This window comes from Cygnus olor, chromosome 14, assembly GCF_009769625.2.
Source record: "Cygnus olor isolate bCygOlo1 chromosome 14, bCygOlo1.pri.v2, whole genome shotgun sequence".
Lineage (NCBI taxonomy): Eukaryota > Metazoa > Chordata > Aves > Anseriformes > Anatidae > Cygnus > Cygnus olor.
Window position 1 is genome coordinate 158,522 of NC_049182.1, and position 23,021 is coordinate 181,542.

At 41.3% G+C, this 23,021-nt stretch overlaps 1 protein-coding gene and 1 long non-coding RNA gene across 5 annotated transcripts in view; one reads left to right on the plus strand and one right to left on the minus strand.

Moving 5' to 3' along the window:
• LOC121078188 overlaps window positions 1-11,891 on the minus strand; it is a 23,725-nt gene extending 11,834 nt beyond the window's left edge. Inside the window, exons 1-3 of one of the 3 annotated variants that reach the window (XR_005824481.1) lie at window positions 11,682-11,891; window positions 11,351-11,459; window positions 3,651-3,810 (exon numbers count right to left, since the gene is read on the minus strand). This is a non-coding gene — a long non-coding RNA (uncharacterized LOC121078188). Of the gene's footprint in view, window positions 1-3,650; window positions 3,811-11,350; window positions 11,460-11,647 lie in introns of those variants that run through there. The other 2 variants (XR_005824482.1, XR_005824483.1) reach the window with 2 other exon arrangements.
• A 28-nt stretch (window positions 11,892-11,919) lies between these two features.
• Window positions 11,920-22,575, plus strand: CDC23 (cell division cycle 23). 2 transcript variants are annotated; one of them, XM_040574015.1, is made up of 16 exons: window positions 11,920-12,171; window positions 12,242-12,314; window positions 13,983-14,120; window positions 14,410-14,452; window positions 14,808-14,913; window positions 14,999-15,131; window positions 16,715-16,892; window positions 16,986-17,083; window positions 17,317-17,398; window positions 17,975-18,128; window positions 18,278-18,397; window positions 19,264-19,339; window positions 19,635-19,696; window positions 20,610-20,688; window positions 20,783-20,902; window positions 21,755-22,575. In XM_040574015.1, the coding sequence occupies exons 1-16, from the start codon at window positions 12,056-12,058 to the stop codon at window positions 21,923-21,925; spliced, it is 1,749 nt and encodes a 582-aa protein (XP_040429949.1). In that variant the 5' UTR covers window positions 11,920-12,055; the 3' UTR covers window positions 21,926-22,575. The 2 variants fall into 2 exon arrangements, with proteins under 2 accessions (XP_040429949.1, XP_040429950.1); XM_040574016.1 differs by lacking the exon at window positions 13,983-14,120 and having other exon boundaries at window positions 11,924-12,171.
• Window positions 22,576-23,021: the final 446 nt, after the last annotated feature.

Genomic DNA, 23,021 nt, shown 5'->3' on the forward strand with positions numbered 1-23,021 from the left:
CCTTTATTAAAACATTTCTTGCGCATAGTGTATATGAATCTGCAAGCACATAAAAGACTATGACACTAATAGGAATAAAGAGAACAGAATTAAGCAGTGAGCATGATCTGGAATATTAACATGCTCTATTACAGGGAATCAGTTGCCATTATTCCGTCTCATGTTCCAGGGACTTTTGAGTCATTTTCCTGTAGTCCTGTTTCCTGGGCCTAAAATGGAGCCCTGAGGACCCCACTAGGGACTGGTTGCCAGCCTGATGTAACCCCATTTACCATAACCCTTTGAGCCCGACCTTTTCATAATAAAAGAAAGGTTGTAGCACTGCAATCTGTGTAGATTTCAAAAATGTTATAGAACACTTTCATAGTGTATCCTGGAGAAACACAAGGTTATTTTTCCCCAGTAATAACTCATACAGGCCATGAGTACTTTCTGTAACAGAAAAGCTGCACACTGCATCTTCCATTACCTTCCAGTTTAATTAAATGTTCCTTGAATAAATCTTGTGTTTACATTCTCATGACATGCTCCCAGTGATGACTTCTCCATTTATAAACTGACTGGATTCAGTCCAATCATTGCTGCTTATTGTACCTGTCACTCAAAGAAAACTCCAGACTCTTACAGTCATTCCTCTTTGGGTCCCTCTTTGCTAGTTACTAACTTGATATGCCTGTGAAACTCAATTGTTTAGATGAGCTAGGTAACAACAGACCTCTTTTAGTTTACTTGCCTAGAGTGGCCAAGAGGTTGAAGGAGGACAGGACACCAAGATTCCTTAAACTGGAACTACTAGAAAAATTGTAAGTTACTAGTTAATTAAATTTAAAACACGAGTATCCTTCAACTGGCTACACATTTCTAGGCCACTGCAACACCATGGTGATTTAAACTAACATGTTTTACTTTTATTTAGAACAGATGAGAAGAGAATATATGCTCAATTGTCGTCTTTCAGCAGATGAAAGGGTATCTTTCAGAGAAGATGCAGTAATTGTTTAAATCACCATTAGCTTAATCATTAATCTGACCAAACGCCACTATGCAACCCAGGAAGAGAAGGCATCAAGTGCCACAGAAGTCCTTTCAGGTCATGTCTGCACTTAATAAGACAGAATGAGGATAAGAAGTAAATCACATACCACTGGCATTAAACTTGTATTCTCTGATACTGATATTTTCCTCTCCTGAACCAGGACGGTTGCCAGAATTTTTTGTAATGTTGCATTTTAATATATATTCCATGATGACTGGGAGCCATCCTTACTCTTTATGATGATAAGAAAAACAAAGTTTATCTACTTTCATTAAAATAATCCCTACAAATTGGAAATTTCCTTATATTGCAGCTCCATTATACTAATCTAGTGGTGTTTGTAGGGTTTTTCATAGAATCATGGAATGGCCTGGGTTGAAAAGGACCTTAAAGATCATCTAGTTTCAACCCTCCTGCTCTGGGCAGGGTTGCCAACCACAAGAGCAGGCTGCCCAGAGCCACATCCAGCCTGGCCTTGAATGCCTCCAGGGATGTATTGGGATTTTGTATTTTTTGCTCTTAAAAGGGAAGAAAAAAGATTTATTCTGCATGTATGTACAAAATATTTCAACAACCTGGGCTTCTAGAAGAGAGTAACAGAACTCTCAGAATCAATTTGCAAGCATGTATTACTTGAAATTATTAAACTAAGTACTTCAAATGCCTAGGCTAACACTCAGCATATCAATGCTGGAGTTAAACCACCAGTTAAACTGAAGGTTCTTAATGCCCCAATTTTTGGTGACCTGTAGAAGATTAACTGGAAATAAACTATGTCACAGAAGTCACTATTTGGCTTCTTGGACTTTCTAATCCATCATAATATGGCTAGCACCAGACAATTTAGAAATACTAAATTCTGTTTCAGAACAGCATCACCCTCAATTAAAGAAAAAAAGGCAATTATGTGCATAACATAATTTAGTAATATTTAACTTCATTTTCCTCAGGATGTCTAGTATGATACACTGTTATATCAAGGAAATAAATTTTGCATCTTTATCAGATCCAGTGACAGCAGAAACCTCTCCTGCAGCAATTCATCAACATAGCACAAGTGTACGTGTGCACTACTTTATCTTCCATCTGAAACAGTACAGCTCAGTTAAAAAGCTAGGAATTTCAATATAATTAACTCAAGCGAAAAAAGCCCTGTAATTTAGAGTTGTTGTTTACTTGGATATTCACAATGTCCCCAGACATTCGTAATTCAAGTAAGGCTTACATATCACTAAGTTCCAAAAGAACTGATGAAATCTGAGGAGTAATTACAACTGTACAAGAAAGTTAATTAAAATTAATTTTATCATCACCACATTAGAACCTAACTTCCAAAAAAAACATTCTGAATTTTTATTCTATTAACAGGTGTATGAAGCAGAAAGAGCATTACTTTCTTAATGCATGTACCAGTATACATGATGGTGGCCACTCAGCTGGAAAGTAGACTTGGGGTCCCTGGTGGACACCAAGCTGAACATGAGCCAGCAATGTGCCCTTGCCACAAAGAAGGATAACAGTGTCCTGGGCTGCATTAGGAGTGTCACTGTAGATGGAAGGAGGAGATCCTTTCTACTCAGCATTGGTGGGGCCACAGCTTGAGCACTGTGTCCAGTTCTGGGCTACCCAGTACAAGAGAGATGTGGATGTACCGGATGGAGTCCAGCAAAGGATGCATCCCAAATATGAGGAAAGGCTGAGCAAGCTGAGACTGTTCAGCCTAGAGAAGTAAAGGCACAGGGGGAATCTTATGAATGTACATAAATACCTGAACATAAATACCTGAAGGGAAGGTGCAATGAGGACCAAGCTAGGCTCTTTCCAGTGGTACCCAGAGACAGGACCAGAGGCCATGGGCACAAACTGGAATACAGGAGGTTTGGTCTGAACATCAGGAAGCAGTTTTCCACTGTGCAGGTGAGGGAGCACTGGCACAGACTGCCCAGAGAGCTGGCTGGAGATACTCATAAGTTGTCTGGACATGGACCTGGGCAAATGGCTCTTGGTGTCTCTGCCTAAGCAGGGGGCTGGACCAGATGACTTCCAGAAGTCCCTTCCAACCTCAACCACTCTGTGATTCTGTGAATTTTGCAGATCTGTAACTACAAGACAAGTTAAGTAACTTATCCAAATGCAAACTAATCATGCGCAGAATCAGTACCCAAACTCATGTCTCGTGTTCCAGTCCAGCATCTGAGCCACATGAGGAATCATACAGCTTTCCTGCTTCAGATTAGAAAGACTCGTCAAACAAACAAACAAACAAAAAAAACACAGTGCCATTTCTTGCACAACTCATTCTGCTTTACTTATCAAGCTTAACTGTTATTGTCTTTCTGAACCAGAAATATTTCACATATAATGATGTTTTTTCTAGTCATCCCAAGATTCTTCTAATGTACCATGTTTTACTCAAGTTCCTTCCTATCACATTCTCTTGTTTTTAATATTTTTTTCTGCACATAGCCCAGAAGTTCCACCTCAAAAACTTCCCAACTATTCTCCATTTTCTGCTCAACTTTTATTTATTCTGGATATTAAACAAAACAAAACAACCAAGAAACAAACAAACAGAAAACAACCCAAGCTCAGCTGAAACTGCAATTAAATAAAATATCTTTGAAACAGAAAATACATGGCATGAATAAATGGATTTTTCAAATATAAAGAAGTGATTCAGGCACAGTAAACACTTCTGCTGCATGACTCCAGGGTCCTCAGAGGCATTTTATGTCACTTCATCACAATTAACCTCCCAAGAAAGCAATTCAGATCTGAGCAAGAGAGAGAAAAAGAAGACATTACTGACAACACACAAAGTCTATTCTGATGTCATAATGCTATATTACTTGAGTCACAGGCAGATTTCCCGGTATTCAGTTTCAAAGCAGGAAAACAGACAATGGAGAGCATATAGAAGGAAGAACAACTACCTGCTGTGAATCAGATGCAAGATGATTTAAGCTACTGGCCAGATGCCGATGAAGTTATTACTACTGCTGAAAGTTAAAGAACCACACCTGAACACATCATTTGGCTTTGAAATGTTCCCCAATCTCAATTGTGCACATGCTGCAAATGAAGAATATAAGTTCCAGCTCTCCCACAGTATCTTTAGGGTTAGAATATGCTCTTCTATCTCCTTATTTCCAAAACCAACAATTTACTGTAAACTCAACTCATACCTCCCACTACCTCTTCTGCAATTGTTGTTCTAGCAACACCCTTTATGTATCAGCACCACCGTCAGTACTCTGTTACCTTACTTTAAGACATCTCTTTTTTTTTTTTTTTTTTTTAATTGCACTATATTGCATTCCACACAGGAAAATTCAGTAGTTCATGAAACCAGAAAGTATTTCAGCTCTAAAGAAGTTATCAGCCTGTGATAATGGATCAAAAGGACAAACCACAAGGACTGCTGTAGCTACATGCACAGGTCTGTAGGGTTCTAGTAATACTGAGAAATTCTTACTAGTGAGACCACCTTAAACATAAAGTACATTAGTCATAAAATGAGCAACCTTAATAAAACCAGGCCTTAGTACTGTTTGGTCAAAAGAGACGCTCAAAATGTCTATAGCAATCCAATGTTCCAACAGCACTTTAAAATAAAAATAATTTAAAACCCTCATGTGATGAGGATACAAGAACACATATTTCTGCAGTTCTTACACAGACCTGTACAAATAATAATCGCAGGAGGAAAAATACAGTTTTCCATACTAAACCACTATGTCAGCTCCAGCAGGGAGCTGTCTCAGCTTGACTGTCATCTGGTACCTCTCTAGTCCATAAACTCCTAGCACAGAGATATCTGCACTACAAAACTCTTCACCATCAGTAATGCCTTCTCACTAGCAGATGAAGCACATGGATTCCAAATCAGTTGATTGCAAACTAAGCCCGAGTTGCTTCCGCTGCAAAGGGCAGTCCCATCCTTCTCATACACTCTTGTAAATTTTTTGCCATCCACGTGAGCAGCCCTACGGTCTCTCCACAAGCTGGACAAGGCAATTGATTCCGTTGAAAACTGAGGCACCCTCTTTCATACAAAATTTGTTTAAAGCTAGATCAGTTTTACAATCCAGATTATTCTGTGGTTGCATAATTGCTACCGTCAGCATGACAGACCCATTAGGAGAAAACAGCCTTGAGTAGGTGAAGAAGGATCACAAAACAACAGTCTAAGCAACATGGTAAAGGAAACTAAAGGTGTTCAGACATTTTTAAGGTATCATTTCAAGATTTTAGCACAATGACAGTTTACGTACTGCCACTCAACTACTCATCTTTCCCTTGCAGAGCAGGCAAGCAGAAGAAAACGCTCACCTATACCTAATTTTTTGCGATATGAAATCCATCTGCTTAGCCTACCACCAATAAAAATTTCTCAAGGAGGCAGAGTGGATTTTGTGAGAGAAACATTAAATCCCTTCACTGCCACAACCCCAAGTTCATTTCTTGATTTGAATGGTAATCCCTGTAATGCAAAACACTGATGTATGAATGAAGTATGAATGCTTGTTGCCTTGTTACCCATGCTATCATTCCATGGACAAGGACTATGTGCTTCCCAGGACTATCTGTGTCCTGGAAAGGACACTCTACCTGTTTTTAAAATTCTGGTGAAGAAGAACGTGCTGCTGCAGTGAACGATTTTCTTCTATCATGTTTGCAATGAAGGCATGTCTGCTTTCAATCAGGACAGTTCTAAGCCTCCCTTGCTGTGTATTCTATCACTGCTTGTCCCCTAAGGGAGAAGGATAGACAGCACTGCATCAAACAACTGGGGAAAAAAAGATCATCGTATTGTGTGCTCCATTACTCATGTTAACACACTCTCTGGACATCAGACATTTTAGATTGTGCTGGTCATTACTATGACTGGACTATAATGCACGTTAACCACATGAGATATTCCCCAGTCAGTTTCCCATAATCAGTAAATGACTCCTTTTTTTTTTTTTTTCCATCATATTTGATTTATGAGATTAACAACAAGTCTATAAATGGAGAAGAAATAACAGGAAAAAAAATCACAAATTGATGACAGAAAAATCCTATTAAAATCACTCCTTCCATTCTATCTGAAGACTGCAAACCCTAACATCCCATTTTTCAGTGCATTTCAACTGACCCACAGCATGGAGTGTCTATTTTTGTCCCAACAAGATCCCTGCCCACATTAATGCACCTCATTAATCAGTAGGTCTTTGTTCTGTGTTTTTGTAACATTCTTAATTTCATATCAGTTGCCAGATCTCCAGTTTATACTAAACAATTTGTCCATGTCCTGTGGGTTTGTACTCTTTTCACAACTATTCATAGTGTTCCCACTTCCTCCACTCACAGATCTCTGTCTTGGACTTAAGCAATTTACACAAGCTGAAACAATTGTTAATGACCTCCAGAACTATTGGGACCAGTTTCAGATTCTCACTTTCACTGCTGTAATAACCATGCCAGAACCAGTATGAAAAGATTTCCTACTAAAAAAGCCAAACATGTAGATTTCACCAAGGACACAAAACTGCCAAATCAACAATCCCTGTAGCCCAGTTTCTCCTATGTGGTTCTGACAACTGTTTCTCAAAGGGTGCAGAAATTCTAAAAATACATTGAGAACTTCCTAATAGCAGATATACACAACAGAGTTACCTGTTTCAACACAATCACTACTTCATATTGACCTTACTGAAAACCCCACAGTACCCCAAGGAAAGATGACAGAGGATGGCAGCTGTTTTCCACATACATCAAATGTTCACTCCCTACATCCTACTCTTCTCCACACCCTGCAGAATCCCTGCCCCAGGTGCTGGGGTCCTAGGGTCTAATAGCATCTGCAAACATTTGAGTTGTTTAAACATTTCTGTACCAGACAGATGCCTCCATGTGTTTTGACATCCATTCTGAAGAAACAGATGGTGTGCAAAGAGGTTATTGAAATCAGAAACGCTCTAGAAATACCTAACCAGGACAAGGGTTGCCAAACCCTACCAGCTGTTAAAATTAAGAGAAAGTTGAATTGGTAGCACTGGCATGCCCTTCCCACTACAGCTCTGTCACCCTTCTCCATGGTGCACCCTCCCTTAAAGGGACATCTAATGAGATCCAAGAGATCCCAGTCCTACTATGTCAGTGCTGCTCTTATCAACCTTTTTGTATATCCTCCCAATCAGCCTTCCTCTCATTCTCAATCTTCCCTTTCACATTTCCAGAATGGCTCTGTCACTTCTCTGCTGTACTGTACTATCTCAAACAACTACAGCAGGAATTCAAGTATTAGCAGTACAATGCAGAGGAACTAGAGATGGGCTAAAGTTTCCTCTTTCCACACAGACTAATGATGACTTCCTCTAGCCTACACCAGGGCAGACCCACTCTTGCCTGAGAGGCCCCATGCTGCATTTCTCTGTCCAGTACCAAGCTAGGGGAAAAATAAAAAAAATAAAGAAAACCACATCTTCTTAAATGAAAATGTACAGTTGAATTTTAAGTTGGATCTTGCTTTACAGCTGATCCTGCTTTGTTCAGGGAGTTAGACCAGATGATCAAATATCTCCTCTAATGTAACTTACTACAGTTCTGTGCAAAGGGACACAAGGTTTAAAAGCTAAAGTTATCTGACCCAGGCTTTGAGACAACTTGCTATGAATTTGGACAGAAGTAAAATGCTCTTTACTTATGGTTAAACATACTAAAGATGATATAATTCATATATATACGAGTTTCAAGAGCAGCCTCGGGGAAAGAAAATGGATTTTCACTTACTTGTATACACACCTCCTATATCCTTTTCACTATCCTTTACACTGGATTTTGTTGGAGAACAGTTGTACTTTTCAAGATTTTTCTCCTTGAAAATATTAATCCTCTTAATATAAGAGTATCTGCACGCCCCATTAATATGATGGGTGTATTTTTGTTACCATGTTTCTGTGAGGGACCAGAGACTAGCTCATGCATGTAGCTGTGCAATGACATAGCGAACAAACTCCTGCTCTTTCAGCAGCACCCAGTTAGTACAGCCAAGTCAATCTGTGTCTCTCTGAGATATTATCAGTTTCATGCACAGAGTATTTAATTAGTCTCCTGCTCTAAAAGCCAGCCTTGGGTGTCACTTAACAGACGCATCTATTACACAATGGAATGACAGGAAGAATTATGCCTTCTCATTATGAAGCAAGTCTTGAGAAATTGAATTACTGAACTCTTAGCCACCAATAAGTACCCTTTCACCCTTTTATGTTGCCTCAAGGAAGAGCCAGAGCGCCACCTTCTGTTTAACGGCCAGAATCACAATTTCAGCTGCTGCTAACTGCTGCAGTAACAGCCGTTCACAATGAAATCTATCGGCTTGGGTACCAAAAAGAAAACCGTTTTCTTGTTAAACAGCTCAGTATGTCATACTTGTCAGACCTACTGCTCTTCTAGAAATGCAATCATATGAACAGCTAGAGCATAGCTGCCCAAGCGGCACACATCCGGATCCTGACACAAAGGATATTTTTCATAAATTTCAGCAAGCATCCAAATGAGTAGCACCTCATACATTTTTGCAGAAGGTTCCATATTTCTTACTTAAATGTCACAGAGCACTTGCAGCTATTGTCACAATTTCCATCCAGGAAAACAACACACAATACCCAGCGTGACCAAGGCTGAAGTGAAGATAAACAGACTTTGATAAAATTACTTCACAGACCTCACTGAAAATCACTCACTGGATTCTTGTAAAACCTGAACAGCCTTAAATTAAAGCAGTGTAATTATCAATAAATATCAAATACAAAATCTGAGAGTACAGAACAATTCACTCTAACACGTAATCCCCAAATATAGAGAACACAAGAGAGACTGTAAGGACAATGAAAATTCGTTTTTAGATAAAAAATAGGAGTCTCTTTTCATCTGTGTTTTGGAGCAGGACAAGGAGAAGAGGAACAAGAAATGAGTCATAGGCATTTTGTGGGTTGATTAGACATCTTTGTAATGAGAAGAATAACAAAGAACTTTTTATTTATATCTTGGACATATGGGGTGGCAGAATATTTTCTGTCAAAGCTACGACTGAACTTGCAATATGTTTGGCTATAATCAAAAGAGAAAAAAAATGCAATATTAATTCAGACCTTAAACAACAGATTAATTTGCTTTGTCTATTTGAAAGACCATAAATAACTCATCACTGCCCATTTTAACAATAATGTGAGCTATGCGTATTTCTACAAACCTCTGCAGAACAACCTTCATTTCAGCAGGCTGCTCCAGAACAAATGGGTCCAGACCAACATAGAGTTACAACCTAGAAATTGTTGTAGTAATCATCACCAAACTGAAAATAGGTGGTGGCCTTCGAATTCAAGCTGGATTCAGTGCAATCAGAAACACAAACATTCAGTGGCTTACAACAAAAATCTTTCATTATGATAATAATGAATCAAGTATGGTGACATCATACTAATCAATTATGCTCCTTTTATTACCAGTGACCTTGAGGCCAATTCAAACACTGTGTCCTCTCATTCAAGTCACTTTTGTAATAAAAGAAGCGATTGTGAAGGGTATTTTCATAATACTGAGAATAAAGTGCCTTCACAATCATTAAGAGAAAGAATAAAAAATATAGGCGCAAACTACATAGAAAAGAATTTTAACATTACTCATTCTTAATTACTCTTTTAAAAGGGTCATAGCTGACATTCTGATACTAGAAAGAACACAAAAGAGGTATTATCACCTTTCTGTAAAAGCTTAAAAAGCAGTTGGGCACAATGATCCTAAAACAAGTCCTTAATTTTCTGTATTTGAACCAAATACAGAAATTGAATCAAAATCCAAATTGAAACCAAAAACTGAAATTGAAATTGAACCAAATACAGAAATTGAACTAAACACCATAGAAAAGATACAGAGCCAAACTACATTCTAGCATAATACCAGTGAAGTCCCCAAAGCATTGTAACAAAAATGCAGTGGGAAAATAAAGAGGCTGAAATGAATAGGAAAATACTGTGTTAAAAGTACAGCCCTGAGATACCAGTATTAGAATGGATTCAACTTATTGTTTTCAAGTTACAAACTGTAAGTCTGAAAGCATTGTCCAAATGCTTCTTGAACTCGGCAGGCTTGGTGCAATGATCACTGCCCTGGGGAGCTTGTTCCAGTGCCTGACCACCCTCTTGGTGAAGAACCTTTTCTTAATGCCACCCAGCCTGAACCTCCCCTATTGCAGCTCCACGCTGATCCCTTTGGGCCTGTCACTGTCACCACAGAGAAGAGATCTCCACCTGCCCCTCTGCTCCCCGCTTGAGAAAGCTGTAAGTTGCCATGATGACTCCCCTCAATCTCCTCCTCTCTAGGCTGAACAAATCAAGGGATTCAGCTTCTCCTCGTATGTCCTGCCCTTCAGACCCTTCACCATATTTGTTGCCCACCTTTGGACACTCTCTAATAGCTTTATGGCCTTATATCGTGGCACCCAAATCCGCACACAGTTCTCGAGGTGAGGCCGCACCAGCGCACAGCAGAGTGGGGCAATCGCTTCCCTTGGCTGGTTAGCAACGCCATGCCTGATGCATCCCAAGGTATGGTTGGCCCTTTTGGCTGCCAGGACACACTGTTGGCTTGTACTCAACCTGCCATCAACCAGAGCCCCCAGATCCCTTAGCGTGGGGCTGCTCTCCAGCCGCTTGTCCCCCAGTCAGTATGTATTTCCAGAGTTGCACCGTCCTAGGAGAAGAATCTGGCACTTGGTCTTGTTAAACTTCATGAGGCTGGTGATTGCCCAGCCCTCTAATTTGCCAAGATCTCTCAGCAAGGCCCCTCATCCCTCAATGGAGTCAATAGCTCCTCCTAATTTAGTGTCATCTGCCAACTTAGTATGCACTTGAGTCCTGCATTCACATCATTTATGAAAACCTTCAAGAGAACTGGGCCTAAAATGGAGCCCTGAGGAACCCCACTAGGGACTGGTTGCCAGCCTGATGTAACCCCATTTACTACAACCCTTTGAGCCCGATCTGCCAGCTGATTGTTCACCCACTGTATAGTGTACTTGTCTAGCTGTATGCTGGATATTTTGTCCAGAAGGATACCGTGAGAGACAGTATCAAAATCATTACTGGTCTTTTGTCCCTGGCTTTCATCCTACAAGAGCCACCAACAGTCTAAGACCCAAACCAGCTAAATTTTAATTATATAAAGTGGGAAAATTCAAAATATGTGAAACATTAAGTCAGAAGTGAATGAAATTTTCAGTTACAGCTAAGCTGGGTAAGACCATGCAAGAAGTCTTACTGTACTAACCCTTCCTCCGACTTCTCTGTATGGGCTTTCTTCTAGTTTTCGCTCATCCTTGTTTCTCCTTACTCTGTAGGTTCAAAAAACATTAGCCAATGTGTCTCAGTACAGGTATCTGTTAAAGAAAGGTAATATTTATCTACCTTAGATGAAAAGGACAAACCCCAAACAGTTATTAATGTTCTGTTAGTATGCAAAAGTCAGGTGTAAACTACTTAATTTAAAAAAAAAAAAAAGAAAAAAAAAAAGAAAAACTCAGAAAACAGGGAAAGAAGGATGACACTGAGATACACAATCCCACACCTCCAGAAGGTAGAGGGGCATTTTGAACCCTTACATTCGCCTAGCCTTTGAAAAGCATCTGGTTTTGCGGGTACTTCCCAGCAACGGCCCCGCCTACCAGCGAAGCAGGGCACGCAGGAGCCCCAGGAGCGCCGGCTCCCCGCTCCTCAGGCCGCCGCCCCCTCGGGCCGGCGGGGGGCCCAGCGCGGCACAGCGCCGCCAGGCCGCAGGGCGGCGCCCGCGGGCGGGGCGGGGCGGGGCGGGGCGCTGCGCCGGTGGGAGCTGCCCAGTCAGACGCCGAGGTCTCGGCGAGCCGCCTTGGATTGGGAGCGAGGCTCCTCGAGCTCGTCCAGTGACAAAGCTGCGTCTACAGCGCGGAGGCGCGCGGAGTGCGCGGGGCTGCGATTGGCGGGGACGCGCGCCGGCGGGATGGCGGCGGCGGGGCTGTGCAGCGCCGACTTCTCGGACCTGCGGGAGATCAAGAAGCAGCTGCTGAGCGTGGCGGAGCGCAGCCGCGAGCGCGGCCTGCAGCACAGCGGCAAGTGGTGAGCACCGGGCGGGCGGGCGCGCCCCGCGCTAGCGGCTGTCTGCGCGCTAACGGCTGTCTCCACGCAGGGCCTCCGAGCTGGCCTTCGCCCTGGAGCCGCTGCCGCTGAGCGAGCTGCCGCCGCCGCCTGCGCTCTCGGAGGTACGAGGGGGGGAGGCCTGGCCGGGCTGCGGCTCCCGCAGCGAGCGTCAGCGCGCGGGGCGGCCCCGGGCCCGCCCGTGTCCGTCGGCGCGGGAGCGGTCGCTGCAGCCCTTCCCGCGGCAGGAGCCGCGAGCTCGTCTTTAGCCCCGTCTAAAGCCGTTAAGGAAAAATGCGATAGCGATTTGTTTATCTTTTAAAGTATTGTGCACGAGGTAGTTCTGAGTGCCGATCGGTGTACGGTGCTGAACAGGTCCCTTCCGCCTTCCGTTTTTTTGCAGTGGGGTGGGCAAGCCCGAGTAGGCCTTGCAGGTGAACGCATTCTTTTTCCCATTTTGCCCTGTCCTAAATGAGAGATTCTGTAAGCAAAACTCGAAATCATGCCCCTTAATTTTGACTTCTTCACCTTCACTGAGTTATTGTAATCCAAATTATTTTATGCCAGTAAACTTGTCCTCCTTAGGGCACAGGAGAAATAAGTTGTATCTCATCCCTGCCTCCACAGTGGTACTGTAGAACTCGTAGGTGTAATCCTGCTTGGGTAAATCACTGCAGCGTAACATGTCATAAATGCATTTCACAGGATGTTTTAGGTTGGAAGTGACCACTGGGTCCATCTGGTCCCACCCCACCCCGCTCCAGCAAGGCCACTTGGAGCAGGTTGTCCAGGACCACGCTGAAGCATTTTTTAGTATCTCCAAGGAAGGAGACAATGCAGCTTCTCTGGACAAACTGTGCCAGTGCTCTATCGCCCACACAGTACAGAAGAGCTTCCTGTTGTTCAGACAGAGCCTTCTGTGTTTCAGTTTGTGCCCATTGCTTCCTGTCCCGTCACTGGGCAGCGCTGAGAAGGGCCTGGCTCATCCTTCTTTGCACCCTCCCTTCAGGTACATTGATGAGATCTCCCTGAGCCTTCTCTCCTCCAGGCTGAACAGTCCCAGCTCTCTCAGCTTTTCCTCATATTAGAGATGTTCTGGTCACTTCATGTTCATGGTCCCTTCATTGAACTCTCTCCAGTATGTCTATGTCTCTCCTGCATTAAGGAGCCTGGAACCAAACATGGTTCTCCAGGTGTAGCCTCACCGGTGCTGAGCAGAGGGAAAGGGTTGCCTCCTTCGACCTGCTGGCAATACTTTGCCTAATGCAGCCCAGGGCACTGTTAGCCTTCTTTGTGGCAAGGGCACGTTGCCGGCTCACGTTCATCTTAGTGTGTACCAGAACCCCCAGGTCCTTTTCTGCCAAGAAGTTGTTCAAGGCATAGGTTCCAAGGAAATCCTTGCATTTAAATTGGCAGGTTCATACTCTCTGATGTGGAATTCCTGAGTACTTTTTTTAGTTGTCATCGTTCATACTTGTTGACCAGCAAGTTCTTGATGTCTGTCAACTTGCCACTGTGTATTTCCTGGAATCTATCTGTTTACTTTAAATGTTTCTAACCAGTCTGTATTCATTATGTCAGAACTAGGAATCCAATCATATGAGGGAATGGAGAGGCTTTTTTGATGGTACTTAACTCATCTTTTGAGAGTGAACAAAACTATAGTGTTTTTTGTTTTGTGTTTTGTTTTTGTTCAGCTTTCAGGGCAGTTTCATTTATACGTTTGTAACTAGGTGATTTTCATAAAGCATGGCAGAGCTTCTAAGGTCTTGAACTCTTCTGTGTTCCTGCAGGAGGATGCTCGTGATCTGGATGCCTATACGTTAGCCAAGTCCTACTTTGATCTAAAGGAATATGATAGGGCTGCATATTTTCTTCGGGGCTGCAAGAGTCAGAAAGCTTACTTCTTGTATATGTACTCTAGATACCTGGTAAGACAGAAAGAAAAATTGCCTTTAAGCACTGAACTCTGCTTCCTTTCCTTCCCCCATGTGGAATGTGGCAAACCTTATTTCTTTGTCTATACTGTTTCATATGTCCATCTAAAAATCCAAATGTATATATATAGTGGGGATGGGGAAGAGGAGAATGGGGAGGGTTCTTATTGGAACTGTCTGTGATGTTCATGAAAATTCAATTCACGTGCTGCTACCAGAACTGCAGCAAACATAAGGAATATGTTGTTGTAAAATAATCTTGGTTTTCCTCTGTTTTCCACAGTCAGGAGAAAAGAAGAAGGATGATGAGACAGTGGATAGTTTGGGTAAGGCTCTGGTGTCAAGAAATGCAAGTTAATTTAACGAAGCTTGCAATAATGCATCTTCATTTAAATCATTTTGGTTTCATAGCTTTTCCCTTGATTTTTGGATAATAGTGGGCTGTAATATAATTTGCTTTCATTCTCTTTGTTGGCTTAAGACAGGTTAAAGATTTTCATCTTTTAGTTCTTCTGTTAAAGCGGATCATTGGACTAAATGATTTTATTTTTAAAACAAAAAATTGACATGCTGGGAAGTTTTCCGGTCATGTCAGTGATGATTCTGAATATACTCTAGAGTTCATAGTTAATGTGGAAAGACTTGAACGAAAGCTTGCTGTTTGACTTGCTCTTCATGCAGGACCACTGGAAAAAGGACAGGTGAAAAATGAAGCTCTACGAGAACTGAGAGTTGAGCTCAGCAAGAAGCACAAAGCACGGGAACTGGATGGGTTTGGCCTTTACCTGTAAGCGTCTACAAGTATTTCTAATGTGTTTGTGTACATTTATGTGGATCTGCATGGCTTTATGACTGATTAACTTGATTCACAGGTATGGTGTTGTGCTGCGGAAGCTGGACCTGGTTAAAGAAGCAATAGATGTGTTCGTTGAAGCTGCTCATGTCTTACCTTTGCACTGGGGAGCCTGGCTGGAACTTTGCAACTTGATTACAGATAAAGAGATGGTAAAAGTTGGGAAATAACAAGTTGTAACAATTTCTGGACTGTAACCTGATTTAGTAACCAGTGATTCAGTTGCCGGAAGATTGGTGTTGCCCACTGCTTTATTCTGTGAGACTCTGTCCAAGAAGGCAACTCAAGATCGTAAATTATATTGTTAAAGTTTCTGTTTCTTCAATTGCTTGCTATGCCGTTGCCTGAGAATCTTTATACAGGCAGGATTAATTCCTTCACATTCACCCACCAGGTGGTGTAAGAAATGGCTGATTCACACATTCTGAAATAGTTGTCCACTGGGTTATTGCTTTGTGTCACAAAGGAGATCCTCCTAAGGTACTTTTTTGTCTGGATCTAGTACTGCAGTTACTGAGCACTTTTGGTGACTTGGTATTATATGTAGAATCACTGCTTGCAGTGTTTTCAAATGACTGAAAGTTTGTGCCTTTCCTGTCACATCCTGCTGTGCAAATTATTTGCAATGATACAAATGATTTGGTAAGCAGTCAGTCATCCAAGTAAGCCTTTAATAAGTCTGTTCCTTCATTATTACCAAGTAAAGTATAGTAGGCTTGAATCTGTAATTGGAAATAGTTGACTTAGAAGACCCATTGTTTGCACTGTATATGATTTGGAGAGATTACTTTGAACATGCTGTGGTCTGTTTTTGTGGCTTAGACATCTATTAGTAATGGGAGTGTATCTCTTGAGTTTAGTTTTATCCTAAGAGAATCTGGATTGCATACTCTGATAGAGCTTCATGATGTGAAATAAAGCGTGCTTATGGGGGTGACTGAGAGATTTGCTTCTGAAGTGCCAATCTGATTCAACTAAAAGGTATTCCCTTCGTCGAATATAGAGCCACATGTATGAGATGAACTGTATCAAAGAACTGAACTTTGATTATTTTGTCTTTATGCATGGGATTTATGAGACCACTCCTGTAACTCTTCAGTCAATTCTGGCTAATAGCATATTTTAAAAAGTAGAGGTGGCACAGAAGAGCGTCTTACTGATCTTTGAAGAACAGGAATTACATTTTTGGTGAGATTATTTAGAGTTCTGTTCATTTAGCTCATATAAAAAAAACCAGCTTAATATTGATGCTCAAACATGGGAGGAAAATACAGTCTTTTGAAGGACTCTTGAATTTAAAGTAGAAATAAAGCCAGTAACCAAAGCAGAAGCCAGATTTGAAGACAGTCGTTTCTTCACTGGCCAAATGCAAAGGCTTCAGTTTTGATTTCAATCATCATAGAAATAGATTGGGAGTGACTAAATGGAATTACATGGTCCATATTTTACTGCTTTTTAGAATGGATGTCTTAATACTCCTTTCTTGTTCTAATATTCTTAATTTATAGGCATTATTTAGCCTTTCCTGTGGAAGAAGCTGATACTAATTTTTGGTCGTAATACTGCTCTTTCATAGCTGGTGTTATGGCCTAAGAAAGCACGATTACAGGAAAGTCTCCTACCTCAAGACTGTCTACTAAATCATGGGAGGGAAGATAATGGATTCTTTGCCACAGGTGGCTCTTAGAATACTACTGATTATCATCTCTTCCTCCTCTTCTTTGATTCTTGCTAGTTGAAGTTCCTGTCCCTGCCAGATACATGGATGAAAGAATTCTTTCTTGCACACATTTATACAGAGCTGCAGCTGATAGAGGAGGCTCTGCAGAAGTATCAGAGTCTCATTGATGCAGGATTTTCCAAAAGCACCTACATCATTTCTCAGATTGCAGTTGCCTACCACAATATCCGAGGTCAGTGGTATTTAATAACGTATAGGAATGAGCCTCTTAACACAAGCATGGCATTTGTAGTTCTTGTTCTCACATCTGCTGTTCTTTCTTCAGATATTGACAAAGCTTTATCCATCTTTAATGAGCTAAGGAAACAAGATCCTTACAGGATAGAAAACATGGACACTTTCTCCAACTTGCTGTATGTCAGGGTAAGCACCCTTTCTATTCCATGTCCATCATGATGCTTTTTATCAGAGGTAAGTTAAACACTGGCGAAGCAGCTGCTGTTACCTAGCTTCTCTGAATATAAGTGCTCAGCTTCTGTTTTGTGCTCCACAACTCCTTGAAATAATATGATCTGTGCATTGTCAACTGCTTAGGTTTTCATTGTCTGAATCTGTAACATGATCCTTTCCTCATCACGTTCACTTTGTTTCACTAGAGCATGAAGCCTGAGTTGAGCTACCTGGCTCACAATCTCTGTGAGATAGACAAGTATCGTGTCGAGACCTGCTGTGTAATTGGTGAGAGCCAGTCCTTTACATGTTCTTACTATGCTGTCTGCAGGCTGTAGGAGAAAATCTTAGTAACAGTTGTGAAAATGATCAACCAGCAGGGCTATCAAAAACATTTGGTAAATGTGATTTCAGGCAGCCTAAAAAGTGTACAAAATGAGGGTACCCCTTTGTCTCATTTCTCTCTGAAAGAACTGCTGTAATACTATCAGTGCAAAAAGTAGTTGAAGAAAACATTATGAAGGCCCATGTAGCTGATAATGCCTTTATTTATAGTCCCGAAACTACAACAGAAACAATTGTGTGTCAGGTCTAGGAAATCTGCTTATTAGATCATGACATAAGTTTCAACACAGAGAGATGAGATCTTAACTGATTGGTACAACCAGAGGAGCATTTGATCAGAACAGTGGAGAACAGACTGCTATTAGGTCTCTTGAGGTTTGAGTCAGATCTGCCTTTAATATGTCTCTTCTTAGAATCTGAGTTAGGAGGTAGTAGATAATACTTCTTGCATCTATTTTTTTTTACTTCTCTGCTGTTTTTTTTTTCTATTTATTTAAGTATTGTGACTTTTTGCTTTAGGAAATTATTATAGCTTACGTAGCCAGCATGAAAAAGCAGCACTCTATTTCCAGAGGGCCTTGAAACTGAATCCTCGTTATCTGGGAGCCTGGACACTTATGGGACATGAATACATGGAAATGAAGAACACATCTGCAGCTATCCAAGCTTACAGGTATCACTCATGTGCCATACAAAACAGTGTTTGAGTTTGCATACATTTGAGTTGGATTAGATCTTTTTTTTTGGTTGTCTTTTGCTTAACTTTGTCTTGTTTCTGATCATAACTGCTTTCTGACTGGTTTGTCTCCTTTTCTTTGACAGACATGCCATAGAGGTGAATAAAAGGGATTACAGAGCCTGGTATGGCTTGGGGCAAACCTACGAAATCCTCAAAATGCCATTTTACTGTCTCTATTATTACCGACGGGCCCACCAGCTCAGGTAGAGTTGAAAACGTAGCCATGTCTATTGATGTTCACCCAGACCTGGTGGCTACTAGCTGAGGAATTTGCATACAGGAACTGAATTGGGGAAGGAGGAAGAGCATCAATGCCATGTGATTTGTGCAGTCTCTCTATTACAAATTCTTCTAGTTGAATTCATTAGCTGTTAGTGGCTTTGTCACTTATATCCTGAGGAACGCTGGTCAGGAATCATAGAATCATTAAAGTTGGTAAAGACCTCCAAGATCATCTGGTTCAATCATTCCATCATCTGGCGAAACTTGAGGCCATTTGCTCTTGTCCTGTCGCTAGTTGTCTGCGAGAAGGGGCCAACCCCCCAGCTCCACACAACTTCCTTCCAGGTAGTTGTAGAGAGCAATAAGGTCTCCCCTGAGCCTCCTCTTCTCCAGGCTAAACAAGCCCAGTTCCCTCAGCTGCTCCTTCTAGGACTTGTGTTCCAGACCCTTCACCAGCTTCGTAGCCTTTCTCTGGACATGCTTCAGGGCCGAAATGTCTTTCTTGTAGGGGCTCAAAACTGAACAAAGTACTTGAGGTGCAATCATAGAATATCCCAAGTTGGAAGGCACCCACAAGGTTCAACAAGTCCAACTCCTGGCTCCTCACAGGACCACCGCAAAATCAAAACATATATCTGAGAATGTTGTCCAAACACCTCTTGAATTCTGGCAGGTTTGGTGCCAAGACTACTTCACTATTCCAGTGCGTGAGGAATGTAAGTGAAATTTTATGTAAGAGAAGATGAAGGACACTGGCAGATATAGGTTCCCGCCCCAGCCCCCTGAGAAATGAGCTGACTGTCCATTAAACTACATTTAGGAATTGCTTTTTTTTTTTTTTTTTAAGACCTAATGATTCCCGTATGCTGGTTGCTCTAGGAGAATGCTATGAGAAACTTAATCAGTTGGTGGAAGCTAAAAAGGTAAGTGATGACTGGCATGTGGAGTAAGACATTAGGATGTCCCTCAGGACACTAGGTGGAGTTGGAATAAAATTGTGTGGCTAGAGCTACCAGAAATGCATGCAACATGTTAGGTTATTGAAACCCTTTCTGTTTAAAACAGGCAAAGTTCTGCTGTGATGTAACTAGAATAGCTGTTAAAGAGATATGTACATCCGATGTGTGTCCTTTTGCTTTAAAGCCATGCAGTTTTCTGTTCCTAACTTGCTTGCCTGAGTCATTTTTCTTGTGTGCTTGACTGACTCTTCTTTGACAGTGCTATTGGAGAGCTTATGCTGTGGGAGATGTGGAGAAAATGGCATTGGTGAAACTAGCAAAGTGAGTATGTATTAGTACTGAACTGTCAACATGTTGTTAAATGCAACTAAAGCACTGTGATATCTAGTGATAAAATACTAAATGGAAAACAGGTGGAATTGCCATTAGGTACTATTGCTTTTGGAGCTGCATAATAACTGCTATCTTTAGAAGGTTTGCAGCAACTGCCCACTCTCTGGTGTCCAGCTTTAACTTTAATTTTCCCTCAGAACAGCTACAGAGGAAATCATGGGATAATAGGGGTTGCAAGGGATTTCCAAGTCCTGGGGTGATTTTAGTACTAGTAATTGTATGTCTTACAGTGAAACTTAAAACAATCCAAGCAATTTGTGGTGCTAGATGCTATACAAAATTGTAGATTGATTTTTACCCCATTTTTTTTCCTAATATATGGATGTGACATTAGAGAAAGGTCTAATGTGAAATAAATGTGAACACTGATGTTAGCATCAATTTTTGGTAGGGTGGTATTAAAAAAATAAAAAGTGGTATTAAAGGGAAAAAAGTGAAGGGGAAAGAAACAGGCAGGTGAAAAGTGAAGCTGCTGTACAAAGATTTTTGGGATGTAGGGGGGAAGAAGGAACACTGGCAGAAATAGCTAGTTATAAAAGACTTTTCCTATCTTATTCTAAGCTTTAAAATGTAACAGAATAGACAGAAGTTCCTGCTTTGGTTGTATCCGCAGTGCTTCTAGCAGTTGTTACCTGACTGGTTTCCTTTCTGATAATGTGATTGTTCTCAGGCTAAATCGCTTCTTTCAATGAGGGACAGTACATGATGCATGTCTTGCAAATTCTTAAGGAAAAGACCTAGCTCTAGTTCTGGTCAGGCTTAGTGGATACATTCTCATTGACCAAGAAGGTCTTTGGCAATGCAGTGTTGTTCCAGTGGCCCATTTTTTCTCCTTTTCTAGGCTGCATGAACAGCTGAATGAATCTGAACAGGCTGCTCAGTGCTATATCAAATACATCCAGGATATCTATTCCTGTGGGGTAAGATGATATCTTGGGAACAAAAGGAAATGTAAACATGATGTAGAGCTACCTTGGAAGATACTCAAAGATGTTTTTTCCCCCCTTTCTGTAGGAGATAGTGGAGCACCTGGAGGTCAGCACTGCCTTCCGTTACCTTGCCCAGTACTACTTCAAGTGTAAGCTCTGGGATGAAGCCTCAGCTTGTGCTCAGAAATGCTGTGCATTCAATGATGTGAGTAGTTGCACAATCCCTGGTGTCTTGGGGATCTCTGACGTTAATCTTGGCTATACTCGTAGGTATGAGTAGACAAATCTTTTATTGAAGGAACGAGGACTGTCTGTCATGCAGGTGAACAGTCTCATTCTGAATGTTTTTGTATACCTGATTACCACTGCTGCTTGTGATTAACTAAAGTCAGGGAATATAGTGTAGATAGTAAACCTGAATCAGGTATCATTGGTTTGGTGTTGACTAAGTATAAGAATTTGAGACTGCAGTCTTAAGACTGCTGAAAATCTTGATGGTGGGGAGGTGGTTAAAAGTTACTTCTTGTTTTTTCATCTTGTATGTGTAGACAGTGCAGAGGTTACAACAGCACTTGAGTTCTATATGTGACTCCATATTCTGAGGTTTTCTGTAGCTTGTAAGGGGGCAATTTTGGATTTTTATTTCAGACTAGTGGTAGCCAACAGCCACAAGACAGGGTGTGTGTCCTATCTTTAATAAAGCTGTCTCAGAACTCAGAAGAACCTGAATTCAGCTGATTTGTTTCTTTTCCTTTCTACTTTTTGATGGAATATGTAGACAGTAGCAGTGGTTGATGGTACCACTGTCACAAGTAACATGCAAATCAGGTGAGTAAAAAGAGGAAGGATTATTTAAAAAAAAAAAAAAAAGTAGCACACTAATGTTCATGATAAGTAGCAGAAAGAAGAACCGAGGACATTTTTTTTTATATTTTTCAGAGTGACAGTCTTACAGAGCGATAAATTAGTATAACTTAGGTTGCTTACATACTGAGTTTGACCCAGAAACAATCCATACATAGATGTGTTGTTTTGTTTTTTACAAATTATTTTCCAGACTAGAGAAGAAGGAAAGGCCCTTCTGCGGCAAATCTTACAGCTTCGCAACCAAGGAGAGACCTCATCCACAGAAATTGCTTCTCCCTTTTTCCTCCCTGCATCATTGTCAGCTAACAGCACTCCCACACGTCGTGTCTCCCCACTCAATCTGTCTTCTGTTACACCTTGAACAATGCTGATACCTCTAACTTGTGCGTTGAATGTGACGTTGCAGATGGGGCTTGCAACCACTTAGTTCTTTCCAGTGAAATTTTTACATTCAACGTTGCCTTCATGTGAAGGGTTAGGAGTTACCAGAGTCCACAGCTGAAGAAAGATGTGTCCAAACAGGCAAAGGTGCAGCCTACATGAAAGTGCCTATGCTGAGACGTGAGCATCTGCCGTACTTCTCACAAAGTCATTCCAGTCAGTGGGCAGATGTGTTCTAATATACTGGACTACTAACTGAGAGACTGGGAAGAAATTGTCTGCTTGAGTTAAAATATATTAGAAGTTTGACTACGCCCTGTTAACTCTGGTCTTTACTGAACTTATTTGGATGACCTCTTAGTGGTATTGTTGCTGCATACATCAGAAACTGTTACCTGCCTGGCTGCTTAAGAACTTTTGCCTGTCTCAAACTACACAGAAGTTCCACTAAAGTGTTATGAGGCACTTAGATATTGTTGGCATTTCTATGTTGAAGGACTGAAAAGTGTCAGGAATCTCAAGTGGCCACAAGTGACAGCTGTTTGTTCTATCTGTGATTTTGACAGATATTTTGACTTTGAAAAGAAAGACAGCCAGTAGGATAGCACAATTAAAAAAACAAATGATTCAGCTACTGTCGTTGGGCTTTTTTTGTGATGTAGCTTTCATGGGTACTGTAGCAAATTAAATTGGATGAACCATAATTTTAGGATTGCCAAATGTAGTGGATGATGTGATGCGGGGGGTTACTTTCTTCCAAGTCTGCTGAATGCCAGGGTACTGCTTGTCCCTCTTCATGCATCCAGCCAATGGTAAGGCTGAGTGATTTTCAAAGATGTATGCATATGCCCATGTAGTGCAGATATGACCATAAATGAATGGTTTAACACCAACAAGAGGATAGTGCCTTTAGAGATGCACTTGCTTAAGACACAAGCCATAGAAATGGCCCGATCCTCTTCCTACTTGCTGGTTTATCAATTTGCTAGTGGAACATACATATTTGCTTTCAGTGTCTCATGCACATTCTCTGTTCTCTTCAGTCTCTGGCCAAGACCTTAGGTGTCTTCAGTATC

Bases quoted from the DNA above. Each gene is read 5' to 3' on its own strand.
- CDC23 (XM_040574015.1), top strand. From the start codon at position 12,056: ATGGCGGCGGCGGGGCTGTGCAGCGCCGACTTCTCGGACCTGCGGGAG. The intron at 12,315-13,982 runs GTACGAGGGGGG...GTGTTCCTGCAG, and splicing joins CGCCGCCTGCGCTCTCGGAG to GAGGATGCTCGTGATCTGGA. The intron at 14,121-14,409 runs GTAAGACAGAAA...TGTTTTCCACAG, and splicing joins ATATGTACTCTAGATACCTG to TCAGGAGAAAAGAAGAAGGA.